The sequence below is a fragment of the Periplaneta americana genome, chromosome 6, assembly GCF_040183065.1.
Source record: "Periplaneta americana isolate PAMFEO1 chromosome 6, P.americana_PAMFEO1_priV1, whole genome shotgun sequence".
Taxonomy (NCBI): Eukaryota; Metazoa; Arthropoda; class Insecta; order Blattodea; family Blattidae; genus Periplaneta; species Periplaneta americana.
This window is the reverse complement of record NC_091122.1, coordinates 5,327,572-5,347,035: the sequence shown is the minus strand read 5'-3', so window position 1 is coordinate 5,347,035 and position 19,464 is coordinate 5,327,572. Positions and strand designations below refer to the sequence as shown.

Here is a 19,464-nt window from a genome sequence, read left to right as displayed (position 1 = left end):
AAATGAAGCCAGTTTTGTGGAGGGTACCTAATATTAATCGTCTCTAAAGACAATTGTTTCAGTATTTCAGTGTTTACTTCTGATTTCAGTTTTTCTTCTGTTAAATTTAGATTATATTCCATATTTAATAGAGTTAAAGGGTTTGGTTTAATTTGTAAGTTTTCTTTTAAATTCGGGATATTGATTTTCTGTTTTAATTCTTGAACAATGGATATGAAACTTTTTTGAGTTTTCTATCTACAGAGAGGACTGTATGAATGTCAATTGTTTCCTGCTAATCTGATAAGTTTTTCATATTGAATCAGTGCTTTTTCTTCTATTGTCATTTTGATGTTGTTAATATTAGTGAGGAATCTCATAGAATCTATTGGAGTTGTTTTGATTCCACCAGTAATGAGTCTACAATATGCCATTTAACTCCAATATGAAATGAGTACCATTAAGGTAAAATTATCCGGAGGTAAAATAGTCCCCCAATCGGATCTCTGGGCAGGGACTACTTTAATGGTACAGAATTAACTCCAATAAAGAGAATATAGATACAATATAAACTCGCAATAAGTCATTTTTAACATAAAGACTAATATTCTGAGAGACGTTTACTGGTATTTTAGAAATTAAGAGATGTTATTTCCACAACTCATAACATTCTACAATGGCAACTGATTATACAAATAGAATTTCGCAGTAACACATTTTCGGACTTGAACAACAATATTTTGAGAGACATATATTTTACAATTGTACAGTGTTATTTTCAGTCAGCTTACGTACATTCACATACTACATTAGCAACATGACAAAAGTATCGTTGAAGTACTTTTTGATATATGTAAAATCTTTTTTCCTCCACTCATTTCTATAAAATATAGTTGAGAATGTCAAAAAAACGCAGTTTTTAAGTTAATGTCTGCAACTTTGAGCATCTGTCCTTGAGTTTCATTTTAATAAATGGCCATATACATGAATGTTTGATTGTATTTATTTATATTTTTCATTTTTAATTAATTTAACGTCCGTTTGCACAATTTTAATGTAGTCTATGTTCTTCTCTGGGTTATGAAGGTTAAATGTGCAAAGTTTGGCAAATATCGGTCAAAATGTGTAGATTTGTATTGAGTATATACATACATACATACATAGCCACATTGACTTTTATAATATAAGATACTAGCTTAAATTACCCGGTGTTGCCCGGGTTTTAAATTTTGGTCTATTTCTAAATAAACTGTATGTTAGACTTATCGGAGACCTCGGCAAGGGAACTATATAAAACCAATACGAACCATATTTATTTATGTTTTCTCCTCCCTAGTGATGAATATTAAAGAAAGTGCCACTAATATCCAAAGAAACTGACTAATCGAAATAATTCCATCTCACCTATGAATAGAGTTTTAACAACATTAAGACCTTATGCTACAGGGATATTTAAGATATTTAACATTGTGATTGATGATAATATTTATCGTACCACGGCATTATGCATTATTAAGCCTTTCTGCCCACAATATATTTAATTTCCTTCAAGGCCAAACTACAATCTGTAACGGATGGATTCTATCAAATACATGGATTTCAGGGTGTTTTGCAGTAACGGAGACTATACTCATCAGAATTCACTCTCCTGGAGAAGGCAATGTAGAACACTACCACAACAGAAAATCATATTTTTCTATAAACGGCCAAGTCATTAGTGACCATAACTTATTAATAAGAGACGGGTTAACAGTAACAGTAAAATAGGCTCTATATTATTATTGCAATATTATAATATTGTAATATTATCACAAATATTACTATAACTTATAATAATTGCTTAAAATCGATTGGCTATAATAGCAATACGTGGCATAAAAACATCATCTTCTTTCGTTTTTCCAGTTAATATTGCCACTCATATTACATTTCGCATGAGTTTTTGACACAAATTCTTGTTAGTGCATAATTTTGGTGAGTCAATATTTCGCAATAGTAGGTCTACTATGGCTATTCAGTATTAAGTAAATTATGTGGTAGCAATCCTTGTAGTTTGAAAGAATTCTAGAATTCAGTTGCATAAAACAGTTTGCTCACTATCTACAAAACTGCATCGAGGAATTCATAATACGGTCCTGGACTGCGTAAAGATACTTATTGCATGAATTATCTAGTTTTAGCCTTCGTGATGTGTAACAACAATGTAATTTAATTTCGTGTTAAAATTTCCAAGGCCTCGTGAAAGTCTATGTTGAATACAACAGACAATAATAAAGAACAATTGACTGTAGAAGATTTTGCATTTTAATATAATACATGAATATTTGATCTACTTATTTTTATTTTTTTATATATTTAATTAATTTAACTTCCATTTGCACAATTTTAATGTAGCCTATGTTCTTCTCCTGGTTATGAAGGTTAAATGTGCACATATCGGTCAAAGCGTGTAGATTTGTATAGAGAACATACACACACACATACATACATACATACATACATACATACATACATACATACATACATTCAATTTTATATATTAAGAAGACTAGCTGAAAGTACCCGGCGTTGCCTGGGTTTTCCTTTCTGCTTCTATTTTTAATTAAACTGGTTATTAAGTTTTCGGAAATCTTGGAAACCTAACTATACATAACCAAAACGAATTGTCTTTACTAAGCTTTCCTCGCCCATAAAGATGAATCTTTACTTAACGTCACTTACATGAATTAATGAACTCAGCCAAATGCCTGCCAGGGTTAACTCAATTTAAAACAGTTGCAAATCAGCCACCGAAAAGAAAACATTTCATCATGTGCCTGACGTTAAACTGTTGTTTTAAATTTATTTATTTATTTGTTTTTATTTATTTATTTTATTTATTTATTCTGGTGAAGTTAAGGCCATTAGGCCTTCTCTTCCACACCACCAGAAATACAAATAAAGTAATAGAAAAATCAAACTATAAATAAAGTAAAACCCAACGAAAATATAATTCCTTTTCCTCTTTCTGATCAGTTTTATCATCGAATCAATATATATATATATATATATATATATATATATAATTTAATTTATATTGGAAGATTTTTTTACCTCTGGACCGCTGTACACCCACTTATATCATATCCAGTTTTTTTTTAATATAACTTGAAACTATATCTCATAAATTCAGAACATATCATATTAATTCTAATTTTACACACAGAATACAGATACAATATTAACTCGCAATAAGTCATTCTTTAACATAAAGACTAATATTCTGAGAAACGTATAGGCCTATCGGTATTTTAGAAATTAAGAGATTTTTATTTCCACAATGCTTAACATATTAAATTTGCAACGTGAACAACAATATTTTGAGAATTAATACAATGTTATTTTCAGTGGGCTTATGTACATTCACATACTACATTAGTAACATGACAAAAGTATCATTGAATTGATTATTGATATGTGTAAAATCTTTTTTTTTCCACTTCTTTGTATAAAATATAGTTGAGGATGTGCAAAACACGCAGTTTTTTAGTTAATGTCTGCAACTTTGAACGACTGTCCTTGAGCTTCATTTTAATATGGCCATTACAAAAATGCTAGTTGCATTGAAATTGCAGTTGCTTAAAATTGAATGAGTATCCTAGAAATACGTGGAATAAAAACATTTCCTTTTATTTTTGCAGTTAAAATTATCAATTCTATTACGTTTTGTATGAGTTTTTCACACCAATTCTTATTCGTGCATAATTTTGGTGGGTTAATATTTCGCAATAGTACTATTAGTTATTCAATATTAAATAAATTATGTGGTAGCAATCCTTGTAGTTTGAAAGAATTCTAGAATTCAGTTGCATAAAACAGTCTGCTCACTATCTACAAAACTGCATCGAGGAATTCATAATACAGTCCTGGACTGCGTAAAGATACTTATTGCATGAATTATCTAGTTTTAGCCTTCGTGATGTGTAACAACAATGTAATTTAATTTCGTGTTAAAATTTCCAAGGCCTCGTGAAAGTCTATGTTAAATACAACAGACAATAATAAAGAACAATTGACTGTAGAAGATTTTGCATTTTAATATAATACATGAATATTTGATCTATTTATTTTTATTTGTTATATATTTAATTAGTTTAACTTCCATTTGCACAATTTTAATGTAGCCTATGTTCTTCTCCTGGTTATGAAGGTTAAATGTGCAAACTTTGGCACATATCGGTCAAAGCGTGTAGATTTGTATAGAGAACATACATACATACCCACATTCAATTTTATATATTAAGATTAGTCATTTGAATGAAGCATATATCGCTGTAGAAGTATTTGAAAACTTTGTGATGGATATAAACCTGTTTTGCAGTAAAATTTGTTCCTGAGGCCAGGATCGCTCATGCCGGGTTTGGCTTCTGCATTTCATAATATAGTCATGTACCCGAGCTAGGGACCGGCTATGTCGAAGTTACTATATGCTACGATCTTATTCACATACTATATAACATAACATACTGATAATGTGCAGGAGTTCTATTTTATTCTTATGAAAATAATTTACATATTTACAAAAGACCAAGACTTGTATTATGCATGAAATTACAGAGGGCATATCCCAGACATATCTGAATCTGAGCCACTACTATTGCTGCTGCTGCTGCTGTCTTCACCCAAGTTGATAACAAATCTAGCTACTTTCTCTTCTACTAATCCGTAACATTTCTCTCCCATTTTGGAAATTTATTGCTTCTCTCGCAACCTTCAATAATTTTTTTAAAGTCGGAACTTCTTTCTGCATGGTATAAAATTGTCGTATCTTTTTTCTTAAAATACATCGGTCCACATCATCTACAAGAATTATCAAGAATTAAAGGTTCCCTTGGTCTGTTCTTCCCTGGTGATTCTAGCTTTTCATCTCCTGCACAGACTCCCTCTCTCCTGATTTTCTTCATTAGGCGCTCTGATCTGCCTATATAAATTACATAAAAATTTTATATTATATCAGTATTAGCCCAGATCACATATAGATTGCTCATTCCTATGCTAAAATTGGCAGCACTTTGAAGAAAAGAACCACCAGGATCGCCACCCGTCCACCGTAAACGAACACAAGATGGCAGTACAGTCGCTAATGCAATTCAAATGGGAGTTATGACGTGACTCCTTATGTAACAACTAGATGGCAGCATAATAAACCTGACAAAAGCTGTTACTGTCAAAGCCTATAACGCAGAGCAATCTGAGTATATATGATCTAGGGCATACATGGGCATCATGCCTCATTTGAGAATTTGTGCCTCACTGACCTTCACAGAGCTTATCGCTCTGAGTGACATCATCTTCACAGTCCCCGTTCCTCCCTCACGCAGCTCCTAGGCGTGGGCAGGTTCTATATCAGTTTCATAAGCAATATCAGTGGTGGCAGAATGGCATTATCAAAGCAGTGTGTACGCGTTAGAAAACGATTTCATGAGAAATGGGAGGAAGAGTTTTTTTTTGCTGTTTAGAAGGGGAGAACATACGATGTATGTTATGCTCGAAAATCATATTAGGCATTAATAAATTTAATATACAACGACATTACTCCTTATGTCATAAAGAACATGCTGAATTAGAAGGCAAGACAAATTAAATGTTATTTTTCGTACTATTCCGAAGAAAATTTATGATCTTAACATTTGCATAGTACACTAAATACGACATTATACAGTAAACACGCTGCATTAAAAGGTACGAGGAATTAAATGTTGTTTGTACGTATTATTTCCAAAAGAAATTTATTAAAAAATATATCAAATGTGCGTAGAAAACGAAATATGATTTTCTGAAATTATTTTAGGTCGAGAACGTGCAAATCTATTAAGTAATCTTGAGAAATGCCAGAATATTCAAGAAAATAAACGTAGACAACGTGATGGAATATTATTGCCTAGTTACGCAATTTCTTGCCTGTCATTTAAATCAATTCAATGATGGAGAAACTGTAAAGAGGTTTATGATTAAAGCTGCCGAATTAATTTGCCAAATTGAATAAAAGTTGTTGTTGTGTTTTCTAATGCCAGGCGTTTGACAATAAAGTCATTTGACCTCTTGCACTCCAATATTTTTCAAAGATATTATCATGACCAGCCACTGAAGCACAGATTTTGAGGTGTTCCGAATCCATTTCTTGGTTTGAGTTGCACAATGGGCAGTTAGGGGACTGATATAATCCAATTCTATGCAGGTGTTTGGCCAAACAATCATGGCCTGTTGCCAATCTAAATGCAGCTACAGACGATTTTCGTGGTAAATCGGGAATTAACTGTGGATTTTGATTGGAGTGAAAATGGCAAGTTGTAGCCGATTTAAGTGAACACCATATTTTAACGTTTTGGTGGCTACTTCATTCGCACACAACCCCCAGAATGTCTGGAGGACCACACCTGCTGTTGGGCGACGGGTCCATTGGACCTAGCTGGGAGATCTTGTTGATCACCAGCTTTCCCTCCTTAAGCCACTGGAGGACGATTTTAGTGCCATAGCAGGTCAGCACTAGGAACAGAAAAGTAGAAAGAGGAGGATGGAAAGTGAAATGAACCCCTAGGCCTCGAATGCTCTAATGCCGTCGGGGTCGAAGCAAGTAAGAGTTCAGTCAGAGGACTGGATAGGAAAGGGTAAAGAGGGAATTAGGTATTGGATAGAGGAAAATTATACCAAATTCAGTCATTAACTCATCAAGCTGACCAGTGCTAATGAATGAGTAGCTCCTCCCTTTAGTTCAGCTCGTAAAATCATGCTTACTAACAGCTGCACCACGGGAAGGTAGGGATGGGACATTGGGTATTTGTCCAGGTTGGTTCCTTAAAGCCTTCAATGGGAAGGATTAATGGCTCTCCCCCCTGTATCCGACAGACACCCTTTTGCAGCCAATTGAATAAAAGTTTTCGAGTCTCTCACGTTAACCAAGCGCTTTCCTAATAATTCGCCACTGACCGCCTTAGCGATTACGATAAGGTGACGCAGGTCACAGCAGTTTATATTTCCCATCCTACTCTGCAGTCTCCTCTCCTAGTAAACAAACTATTTCAAATCGAGTGCCTCACGTAACCGAAAATTGTGCCCATGTATGCTCTAGGCTATCAGTTAAGTAAGTAATTTTAATACGTAATCAGTTGAAATAAAATAAACCTCGCCTGTGATCACAGCTGCTATTTTCGTTGCCTGATTTATAGGACACCGATATTTACCTGTTTGTTTCTCTTCATTGAAAAATGCCTTTACTTGCTTAACAATATTTTTTCCCCCTTCTGTGCTACAGTATTAATATATAATAATAATAATAATAATAATAATAATAATAATAATAATAATAAATTGGGTTAACCGTCTATACTTATCTAGTTTGTATTTGGATTAAACATTAACGTTTTCGGCACTTATGTGCCATTTTCAAATGTATGGAAATTGCCTGTTACATGATCAAATAGATGCACCTTATGTGTGATGTACGTGGTATGTACCCTTGATGATCTGCCATCGTTTACAACATATATAAAAAATTAAAACACTTATTAAATTTAAAATCTATACTAATCTACATCTACAATAAAAGTCCCTTGTTTTATGTAACAATGTGGTTATCTTGAGGTTGTTATCACATGTAGTTCCTATGTTTTTGAGTTGCAATGTGTTGCACGTATTAAAATGTTAAAAATTTTGTTTGTTATATATTAACACAACAAGGATTCATGTTGTTTCACTAACACAAGTCGAAGCATTGTACCATGATTAAATGTTGCTTAATATCAGTTACATTGATGTTTGTTGTTGTGCAATTCAAAAACATTTTAACAACATAGGAACTACATGTGATAACAACCTCAAGATAACCACATTGTTACATAAAATAAGGGACTTTTATTGTAGATGTAGATTAGTATAGATTTTTAATTTTTTATATATGTTGTAAACGATGGCAGATCATCAAGGGTACATACCACGTACATCACACATAAGGTGCATCTATTTGATCATGTAACAGGCAATTTCCATACATTTGAAAATGGCACATAAGTGCCGAAAACGTTAATGTTTAATCCAAATATAAACTAGATAAGTATAGACGGTTAGCCCAATTTATTATTATTATATTACAACTTGCTTATCGGAGAATTACACGAAATGAAAATACAGTATTCATGTTGAGTTTACAACACTGGACTGCAAGTGCAAATAAACTGTATTGTAAGAAGGCTCAAAATTGTGAGTAGTGGGGGACAGAAAGGGAGAGAGATAGGAATGCAGGGGGAGAAATGAATTACCGAGGCTGAAAAGGAATTAGGGTTCAGTTCGCATATCTTACAGGGGCACAGATCCGATGGGCAGTATATTATTATTTCTCATGTGAAAAATAAGTTTGTGGAAAGGACTGTAGAGAAGGTTTCAATACAGCTTTATTTTTATAACGAAAATGTAATTTTATTTTGAAAATATTTCGGGCTTAACAAGAACCAACAATTGGGTATTACATGTGTATTGCAAAATAACTCCTTGAGGGTTAGGGCTGAAGTGTCGACATTTTCGTGAAAATGATCGGTTTTTCACTTTCATGTTTAAAAATACTTCAATGTCCCCTACCTCTCACAAAACATCATACTTTTGTTCTGCAGTAATTTTTAAAGCCCATACAGGTAACATATAATGCAGGGCTATGCTAAAGTCAGTACACAATTACCATTAAGTACGAGAAAAATTCGTACCGGCACCAGGAATCGAACCCAGGATCTCTCAGCTGTGCGCGCTGAGTGCTCTTAACCAACTGAGCCATGCCGGGACACGATCCACGACGCCGGCCGAACTCCTCTCGTAGTATTATGTCCGGCCGGCATCGTGGATCGTGTCCCGGCGTGGCTCAGTTGGTTAAGAGCACTCAGCGCGCACAGCTGAGAGATCCTGGGTTCGATTCCCGGTGCTGGTACGAATTTTTTTCGTACTTTATGGTAATAAAACAAACTGACTAGTTCACACTAGTCATGTAATATGCAATGAGGTGGGCGAGACCTCATTCATACAGTATTCGATTCATATTCGATACATATCAGTACACAATGTTCCGTTTGCATGCTATATTCTCGCTTTCCATTTTTTTTTTTTACATTTGCATATGTATAAAATACTCCTTGCGTGTCAAATTTTGTCACATCATCTTGAAACTTTCAGGATATGCTTATAAGTTTATGGATGATTGACTTTGTTGTGGGTTTTATTGTGAATTAAGATATTGATGGATTTCTGACATATTAAAGTTACAAAATAGAAACAAAAAAATTAAGATGTTAAAAAATAGTATGCTATAAAACAAAGAAAAGTTCTTTATTGTCTACGTTTATAGTAACAGCTGACAAAATTTAAGTTAAAAAAAATGAAAATTGCAATGTAAGGAGTATTATTTTATAATGATTAAAAACTAATTAATAAATGAAAACTTCTTTGATTTGTAAGTTCAAATTTGGTAAGACAACACGTCTTAACTGTATGAATGTAACCTATATGATAAAAATTTGAGGAAGATTGTTTAAAAAATGTGGAAAGTGAAAATTCCAGCCTTAACCCTCCTTAATTAACATAACTCAGTTGTACATGAACATTGCTTATAATCTATTGTACAGTATTTAAGCACAAATTTTTATTATTTTTGATTAGTGTTGGTTTTATAATAACTATCATTTTAAGTTTGTTAAAATTTGATTTTTTTAGATTTCGATTTATTAATATTTAATTATTTTACTGGAATTTTTTAAGTTATTATTTATTTGTAATAAAAAAGTACAAAATTGATATCACTACCTAAAAAAATAATACAAAATAATATTCCCATAAACAAAATTGATTTTCATATTAATAATTTATTTTATTTATGCATAATTATAGCATTTTTGGTTAAGATACCAATATTTTTTTTCTAATAAAAAGTAATTGACTGGAGTTCGTTCATTAGGGGAGAGTCGGGTAGTATCGGACATTGCGTTTCTTTCATCTACCACCATATGGCAGTACCTGAATGACATGGTTACGTTTCTCTATGCGACATCACAGAAACGTAACCACGTCAGTCAGGTACTATCATCGTGTGGCTGGTGAAAGAAACTCACTGTCCGATATTACCCGATGTCCGATACTAGCAGACTCTTCCCTAAGTATTGACGCCCTTTACGACTGACCATTGACATGCTCTCGTACAAAAATATTTTATGTCGAAATTGAAAATTTACCTGATGATTTAGCAATACCAGTAGCCAATTTGATTACTTGCAAAATCCATGTAATTGATTTATTTCCTATCGTTACTCCACATGAAACAGATCTTAGGGTAGTCTAGTGTAAATACTAAAGTCACTGAAAGCACATCTGAACTACTGTTGAAGAGGAATGAACATATTCCATTAGCCTTCCACGATGAAACCTGATGTCCTTTTCATTTACGCCCAAAGTTAATTATCCCCCCAGGACCGAGGAAGCTGAGCTTAAATCCCCCCAGATTGAATGACAGAAGCCCGTCTCCACTTGCTAAGGACACCCCTGCGTCTATTCCTGCAATGTTAGCTCCGACGTTAGCCAGGGCATCCCCTCCAAGTTTTGCATTCACTCCTGCATTCACTCCTAGGACGCGTCCTCCAACGCCTGCACCCAGTCCTCCGCCCTCTTGGATGCCGATTCCTGCTTTTGCAGAAGCTAGAGACCCGAGTTTAGCTCCCACTCCAATGCCATCATGTCCCGCACTGGCAGCAACTCCAGTATCCAAACCCAGGACATTCGCCCCAACACCTGCGCCTAGCCCTCCTTTCTCCTGGAAGCCGATTCCTGCTTTTGCAGAGGCAACAGGACCCAGTTTAGCTCCCACTCCGACGCCACTCCGTCCTGCGTTTGCTTCCACGCCGGCATCCAAACCCAGGACATTTGCTCCAACACCGGCAGCCAGGCCCTGCTGGAAGCCGACTCCTGCTTTCGCAGAAGCCACAGGGCCAAGTTTAGCTCCCACTCCGACACCACTCCGTCCCGCGTTTGCTGCGACACCGGTGTCAAACCCCAGGAGATTTGCTCCGGCGCCTGCTGCTAGCTCTCCGTCCTTCTCGAAACCAATTCCCGCATTTACAGCAGTGATGGAGCCCACGTTGGCTCCTACGCCGACGCCAGCTGGCCCTATGTTTCCAGAGATGCCGGTGTCCACTCCCAGAAAGCGTCCTCCAACTCCGACTCCAAAATTCCCATCTGACTTAGAATCCATCCACGCCTTCAAGAAAAGAAAACATATTTACTTTATTTAACCTGGTAGAGATAAGGCCATCAGACCTTCTCTTCCCCTCTACCATGGGATTACAACTACAATATTAAGAATACAATTACAATTAATATTAAATTTACAAATGCAATAAAAATAATCGTACTAAAAGATTAACTGATTAATAAAAGCTAGACAGTTTATTGTAAAAGTTAAGAAGAGAGAAGAGGTTGTGTGAAAATAATGTTTTTAAAATAAATTTTCAGATTTCATTAATATAATGTTTGATATTGAGATGTATTTCAGAGGAATGAAATGAATCAGTTGTGTCAATTTACAAAAAAGAAAATTGCAAAGATTAGAAGTAAAACCCCGATAAGACGCTGTTCAAGGGACTGGGTGTAAACCGCGTATTAACCGGGACTGCGTATTAGGCAGGTATACTAATTTTGACTTATATACAGTATCTATTAGCATTTTTCTTTATTGACATACATGATTCATGAAAGGTAATATAGTATTACTCCATTATGTAATTACTGTACTGTACGTTAAGACATTTACGATACTGTATTGTTGGTTAAAGTACAATCAACGGGGACTGACTTCAGAGTGCTCCAGTGGATCAAGGAATTTTTAACTTGTCGCACACAGAGAGTACGCGTAGGGGAGGAATTATCGAACCGAATTGAAATTACTTCCGGAGTCCCACAGGGGAGTGTCTTGGGGGCCTCTTCTATTCCTGGCTTTTGTAAATGATCTGCCAGTTAATATCTTGTCCAGGGTTCGCTTATTCGCGGATGATTGTCTGGTATACAGGGAAATAAAAAGTTATGAAGATACTACTCTTCTTCAGAATGACCTCAATAGAATAAACGATTGGACAATAGCCAACAAAATGAAAATAAATTCTCTAAAGAACAAAGCCATCAGCTTTACAAGGAAAAGAAATAAAATAATCGCATCGTATACATTAGGGTGTGAAACCATTCCGGAAGTTAACAAATGTAAATACCTCGGAATAACATTTAGCAGCGATCTCGGCTGGGGGGAACACGTTACAGACACAGCGGGAAAAGCATGGAGGGCGTTACACTTTGTGATGAGGGCACTAAGAAAAGACTCTGATAAATCGAAAGAGATTGCATATAAATCACTAGTACGTCCAGTAATGGAATATGGTGCTGCATGTTGGGATCCTTACAGATTAGAACATATTAAGACACTGGAAAAGATTAAAAAACGGCCTCTCAAGTGTTGTCGGAAAAATTCACCATTAAAATGGGACACACTCACGGACAGGAGAACGCGAATTCGATTATGCGCACTGTTCAAAACATACAGAGGTGAGCCTGCCTGGAGAGAAATAAAAAATAGGTTGCAGCCGCCAAATTACTCTTCAAGGAACGACCACTCATATAAATTGAGGGAAAGAAGGCAGAGGACGGACACTGGAAAGTTTTCTTTTCTCAATCGTACTATCAGGGACTGGAATGCTTTACCTGCAGACTCACTAAAGGCTTTACCAACAACCAAAACTGTATTTAAAAATAGGCTTAAGGACCTTACTAATAGACGGTAATTATACACAGTACTTAAAGGGTGTAAATGATATGTTGTTATTGAAGTGTTGTATCAGTGAAGAAGTATGTCGTGTCACTGAAGTGTGTTGTGTAAGTGAAACGTGTTCCTGTCAGTGAAGCTTTATAGTTTATAGTGGCAGTGCAAAGTATTTGAACAGTGAAATGTTTTTGAAGTGTTAGTGAAATCAGGATAGAATCAGTGAAATGTGTCGTAGTTCCAGTGCAGTGAGTGAGTTGGCAGCGAAATGAGTGTAATGTTGAAAGGTACTTGTGCAGATATGAACTTATCACACTCGTGGATTTTAGTTCGAACTTAGGTTTAAGATACAAATTAGATTTACCTTAAATGTTATTTTAAGTGATCGTGCTTCATTTAATTTAGGATGTTCCCTATTAGTATTATTATTAATTGTATTTTTAATTAATAAGTTTATTATTGTCATTATTGAGTGTAATTAGTTACCATTGCCACCGGGTATATACCCACTGCATTGTGAATAAATACATACATACATACATACATACATACATACATACCGTAAAGTGGGGTGACTTTGAACGCTGAGGTGACTTTGAACAGTAATTTAGCTCCTTTCTAAATTAAATTCTGTACCCAATTGCGAAAAAACTGTTTAAGTTGTCAATAAATTAGTTCAGTTTTTTCGAAATAGAGTACAGCATTTAATTTAGAAGGGCGCTAAATTACTGTTCAAAGTCACCCCATTTTACGGTACATACATACATACTTTCGTAAGATTTCCAAGTTTTCAGACACAAAAAGCGCTTTTCGTTTAACACTCATCGTAATCACACTCACAGATACTTCAATACACTGAAAGATAACAAACTGACCAACAAACATTTCCAGCATTTTATTACGACCAAGTGAGGAATGTTGTTTGAGAGAGAGGGAGAGGGTTAGCAAGAGGGTGGGGTATTGTAACTGTATGTATACATTATAAGCAGGGAACGGATTTATATGGACTAAAAATATATGAAATATGTAAATATATATGTAGTTATTTTTACCAAAATATGGAATTAAATATGGATTTTTACCAAAATATGGAATTAAATATGGACTTAAAATTATAAAAAAATGACTATGTACGTTAAATATTGGTACATTTTAATCAAACTAAACAAAAAATATAATGGACGTACCTTATCTTCCAATGTAGTTTCAACAAAACACAATTTTTATTGTCTGTTACCATAACAATAGGTTACAAACATTTCTTTCAAGTGCTGAAAAGTGAATCTTCTTCTATTGTCTCTGAGGATAGATTTATACTGACTAAAAGAGCGTTCGACGTCACAAGAAGTAACTGGTACATAATTCAATTTCACAATGTCTGCTGGGGATAAGTCCAAGTTAATCTTCACTGTTGATTCACCACTCATCACAGCAACAACCTTTTGTAGTTCTTCATATCCAGGGTTTTTTGAAAGTACAGTGTCCACCTTAGCTCTTACTGCATCTGCAACTTTACCTCTACCACGATTCAGTTGTTCCACAGTACTATTTATAATTTCAAAACTTTCAGATAGTGAAAGGTGCCTATTTTGGAGACTTTTGAGCGTTTTTATGATGCATGAAAATGTATGCTGAATGTGAGCTAAGTCATTCTTCACACTTATGTCACAGGTAACTGTTTTCGCAGTATCAATTGAGACTGCATCTTCAGAGTCCAATGCAAGGAGAACATTGTTAATAGAGTCTATATGTTCGGCATAATATTCAACTGCTTCTAGCCATGTACCCCATCTAGTTAAAATTGGCTTTGGTGGCAATGGAATTTCAGGGTACATTTCTTTCAACACGTTAACTCTACTGGGAGCTTTGAGAAATACTTTTTTCACTGATGAAATCAACAAATCTACTTTAGGGAAATTGTCTCTGACCACTTCTGCCACACGATGAAATGCATGCGCCACACAAGTAAAATGAGTCAATTTAGGATATACAACAGATAATGCTTGTCCAGCTTTGACCATATAAGGGGCAGCATCGCTAATAAAGAATAACACATTATCGTACATAATACCCTTTGGCCACAGGATACCCATAGCTTCGTTGAACAGTTTAACTATAGTTTTGTTATTGCACTTTTCTAGAACATCACAATGTAAAAGAATTCGTTCAGAATATTGTTCACTTAACAAACCGATAACTACATTACCAACAAGTCTACCTTCTTTGTCGGGAGTCTCATCAATGGAAACCCAAATTGAACTATCTTTAATTTCATCTCTTATCTTCTGTATTGTCTCATCGTAGATGGATGGAGCATACGTCTTCCTAAGTGTTGACTCATCCGGGATTGTATGTTGAGTATATTTTTCAAGGAATTCCCTGAAGACCTTATTCTTTAGTTTGTAGAGAGGAATATCAGCAGAGATGAGAGAACGGCACAGGTCGATGTTAAACTCAGATCTTACATTCGATGTTGTTGGTTGTGTTAAAAACAATTGTCTCTGCTTGGAATTTAGTTGTTTGTTGGCCTGATGTTTACTAGTTGTAATGTGTTGTTGCACCAGGAACTTTTGTGTAGATGATACTGCACACTGACACAAATTACAAAATAATATTTTATTGTCAGTTGATAAACCATCTTCTTTAAATTCTGAAATGTAACTTGTTAGTTTTGATTTTAAATTGACTGAATGACGTACTTTTGGCATATTTACCGTCTTTATAGTATGATTTACAAAACTGAACCTATGTGTACTCTGACTGGCATTTAACTGTTGAGCTGCACAACTGAAGTCTGTTAAAAATTTTAAATTAAATTAATACAGTTTTGTAACTTACTTTCCCATTGTTGATAGGACTGCTAATTTTCAAATAACTCTGATGTTAAAGGGATTCCTGAACATGTGTTTAAATCTCTATTGTTGAAATGTATTTTTAAAAGTTAATGGAATTTTGTTTTGTTTTATTGTTAAACCTAATATAATATGGACTGTTTTATATGAAATATGGAAAATATATGGAAATTAACGAAAATATGTACTAAACTCTAAAATATGGAAAAATATGGAAAATAAAAGTAGGATTTTTCAACCCTACACATTGTGAAACATAAAGATAATGCAAAATATAAATTATATTAGCTTTATAAGTAAATATGTATTTACATATAAATCCTTTCCCTGATTATAAGCTTTATGCGCGCAGGTAAAGGGTCGAATAAAAGAGCGCATTAAGAGGGTGGGGTATTGTAAAGAGTGCGTCAGAAAGAACGGATGGATTTCAAACTATCGATACGCAACGAGGAGAGAGATATAGTGAGGGGGACCACGACTATTGGGTCAGCCAGAGAATGCAGTTTCAGCTGAGAACATGGTGTTGGTCTGACGTACAACGTGCTTTCATCGTAGAGACATTTTTGAAAAATGAAGAGTCTGTGATCGCCACTCAGGACTCATTTCGACATCGGATGTCACGCTAGGATTCCAACTCGGAATACAATTTTGCGGTGGGAGGCTTCATTTCATATCACAGGTTCAACATTAAAGAAGAAATCACCTGGACGAAATTCTATTGCACTGAGATTGTCCGAGGCTACGGTAAGATCTCGCGCCCTGCGACTTCTTTCTTTGGGACCATTTGAAGGCGTAAGTTTGTAAACATCGATCACATACACTGGACGAACTGAAGACAGCGATTCGTGAAGAAATCGTGGCAATTGCACCAGCTATGACTGTGAAAGTGATGGCGAACATCAGAAAACGCCTCGATGCCTGTATTGAAAGCCAAGGACATCATATGGATAATGTTGTTTTACATAAATAAACTGCATGTATTGGTGAATATGTTGATAACAATAAATTTGTGATTTGATGAATCTTTACAATTTTCTTGCCATGTGAAATCCATCCGTTCTTTCTGACGCACTCTGTATAGTATGAAGGTTTAAATGCACAGGTAAAGGGTCGAATACCAATACTCTTCAGGTTAATGGCACCAGTAAGTTCAGTGGCCAAAATGATTCATTGCTGTTACAGTACATTGCTGAAAATTACATCGAAAATATTCCACAAAAACAGCGTATTATGCGGGACTTGAGCACAACAAACGGGGTATTTTATAAAGGCGTTATATATGAAATGTGCACGACCGGACAAAAAAGTGTATTACACTGGATAGCGTAATAAGCGGACGCGTCTTATCGAGGTTTTATTGTAATTACAAAGAAAATCTCATGATTGCGAGCAACGAGATTTGCCTTCCTGACGTATCGTATGATCGCATTGTGACACTATTATTGAAAAACTGTCCTTTTTCCGTTGGCAGACCGTTGATTAAATTTGAACTGATTGTTGCCAATGTTATTCATATCCTTTTCATTGTGCGTTTAAGTTCATGTACTCTTTTAAAGAGTTATGAATAAAATTTAAAAAAATATTAAAAAAAATAGCTGCCTAGTCTGCCTAGGCATAAATACGCCCCTGGGAAAACCCCGGAAAAAACATCTACCAGGTAACTTGTCTCAACCAGGATTTGAACCCGGGCCCGTTTGTTTCACTCTCAGGCATGGTAACAGTTACTCCACATCGGTGGACGTTGAGGCTTATTTAATTTTTATTAGTCTCAAACCCCAGTCCTCATTAACAATAGCCTATGTACGGCTATAATCGCTTATTGAATGAACTATTATATTGCAACGAACTGTTATTTTTGTTAATAATGTTATTCAATTTTTAACTTTACATAGGTACGTTATTTTATTATTTAATGAATGTAATAATATTGTTTATTGTAAAACAATTGCTACCGATACTTAAATTTTTATATTTTAGTTTAGGCTGGCACTCTGTAACTTGCGTTATTATATAAATATTTAGAAAAAAAAATGCTAACGAATTTGACACTAGCGGCATAGAAATCGTTGCATGGCAACCCAGTGGTGCATAGCTAATCCACGCGGCCAGTCACATGCTTATTGTATACACACAAACATTATTCGCGCGATGTACAATATAGACTAATGTAAGATTCAGGAGTATTGTAAGGTACATGAAATAAAACGTTGTGTTGCTAATAGAAGTGTTACCGTACTCTGTCTTCCTCCAAGTAGAACCAATAAATTAAACTCACCATTTTGTTGTTGCGCAAAGCTGTGACCTTCCTCGAGGACAGAGCCTGTCGCACTGCTTCACCAACTTGATCGTCCGCGTCTGTCGCTGTGTTTTATTTACTTCCTGTGCTTGCTGTCTCGAGTGTAGGAGCAGCGTTGCCAGATTCCTAAGAAACGCGATGGCTCTGTGCCACAGTGTTCCCAACTTGGGGGTTTCCTCCCCCAAATTTGGGGATAAAGCACTTCTACAGGGGGAGGTTTAGGGGGGGGGATAAAAATGTTTGGCGATTTTCAGGGAAAAGATAAATTTTAGAGAGGATTTTAGGGGTGTTTTTCTAAACTACGTCATTAGGATTTATTTTTAAATTAATTACAGTGAAACTAGCGTGTTGTGTAATTGAACAATGAATATCATGATCAGGAATCCTCTCTTCGGCCGGTATCGCATCTTGCAGGCATGTTCCTCACTTGCTGTCCGTGTTATAATTGTATAATGCAGTACAGTCCATGAGGATTTACTTGTCTAGTCCCTTTTAGAAAGAGAAGGAATACTCACCATCTCTCTCTACCCTCATTTATGGTGACGGCGGTATGGTCGACACTCCTTCCAGCGACCAGGAGTTAGCAGCGGCGGCACTCTCTTCCTCTTCAAATTCTGACTCCTCTCCGCCAGAAAGTTCCTCGTCCGTGTCCGTGTCGTCCAAATTTATTACGAATCGATCGCTAATTTCGTCTACTAGTCCGTCCTTCTCCCAATAAAATTGTTCGACTTTTTCCACGTGTTCACAGGCCTTTCTCCAAATATCTTCCGTCACTTTTGCGAGAGAGCTCTCAAACAACAATTTCACATCTTTACTTTTGAACGAAATATTCCGCTTCGCAACGTCATTTTTAACCTGCCCCCATATTAATTCGATCGCGTTTAAATCACAATGGTATGGTGGCTGTCTCACTACAGTATGGGAGTACATTGTCGCAATTTGGTCGATTTCGTATGTTTTGAAATTATCTTTTTTAGTTTTTACAAGTTCATATAATACAGGTTTCGTGGATCGCAAATCAAATTCAATGTTATTGTTACGAAGCCAGGACTGCATTTCAGATTTCGGTGTTGATGAAATTGGTGCCTTATTGAGTTCTGTTGACTGATAGGGGGCATTGTCCGTAACAATGATACTATTGAGAGGAATGTTTGGCAGTGGCGTAGCATGAAATTTTGAGTAGGGGAAGCTAACTCAAGTTGTCTTTCATGCAATATGAGAAAACGTATTACAAAAATACAGTCTTAAAATAAATAGTAGTCAATTTCAAGTCATCAGTCGAAGATTGGTTGGAACATCGTAAGTAACACCAATAAGGCATGACCTCAAATGATACGTAATAAAATATCATTTCACGGTTTACACATATCTCTTAACAAATATTAGTATCATTACGTAAGTATGCGTCTGTCTTTTGGTTGTGTCCTTCATTGACAGCAAGGGAGTCGGTCATTTGTTTTTTAAATCACACTTTTGTTCGTAAGTCAGTCTTGATAATACAATTGTCCTAAAAAAAAATTCAAGTA

The 19,464-nt window shown here is 35.5% G+C and overlaps 1 protein-coding gene across 1 annotated transcript; it reads right to left on the bottom strand.

The window, feature by feature from the left end:
• Window positions 1–8,404: 8,404 nt before the first annotated feature.
• Window positions 8,405–18,052, bottom strand: LOC138700915 (isoniazid-induced protein IniB-like). Its single transcript, XM_069827335.1, has 2 exons — window positions 17,918–18,052; window positions 8,405–11,242 (listed from the first exon to the last, which is right to left on the bottom strand). Exons 1-2 carry the CDS (start codon window positions 17,918–17,920, stop codon window positions 10,427–10,429), a joined length of 819 nt encoding a protein of 272 aa, XP_069683436.1. The 5' UTR covers window positions 17,921–18,052; the 3' UTR covers window positions 8,405–10,426.
• Between the last annotated feature and the right edge of the window lie 1,412 nt (window positions 18,053–19,464).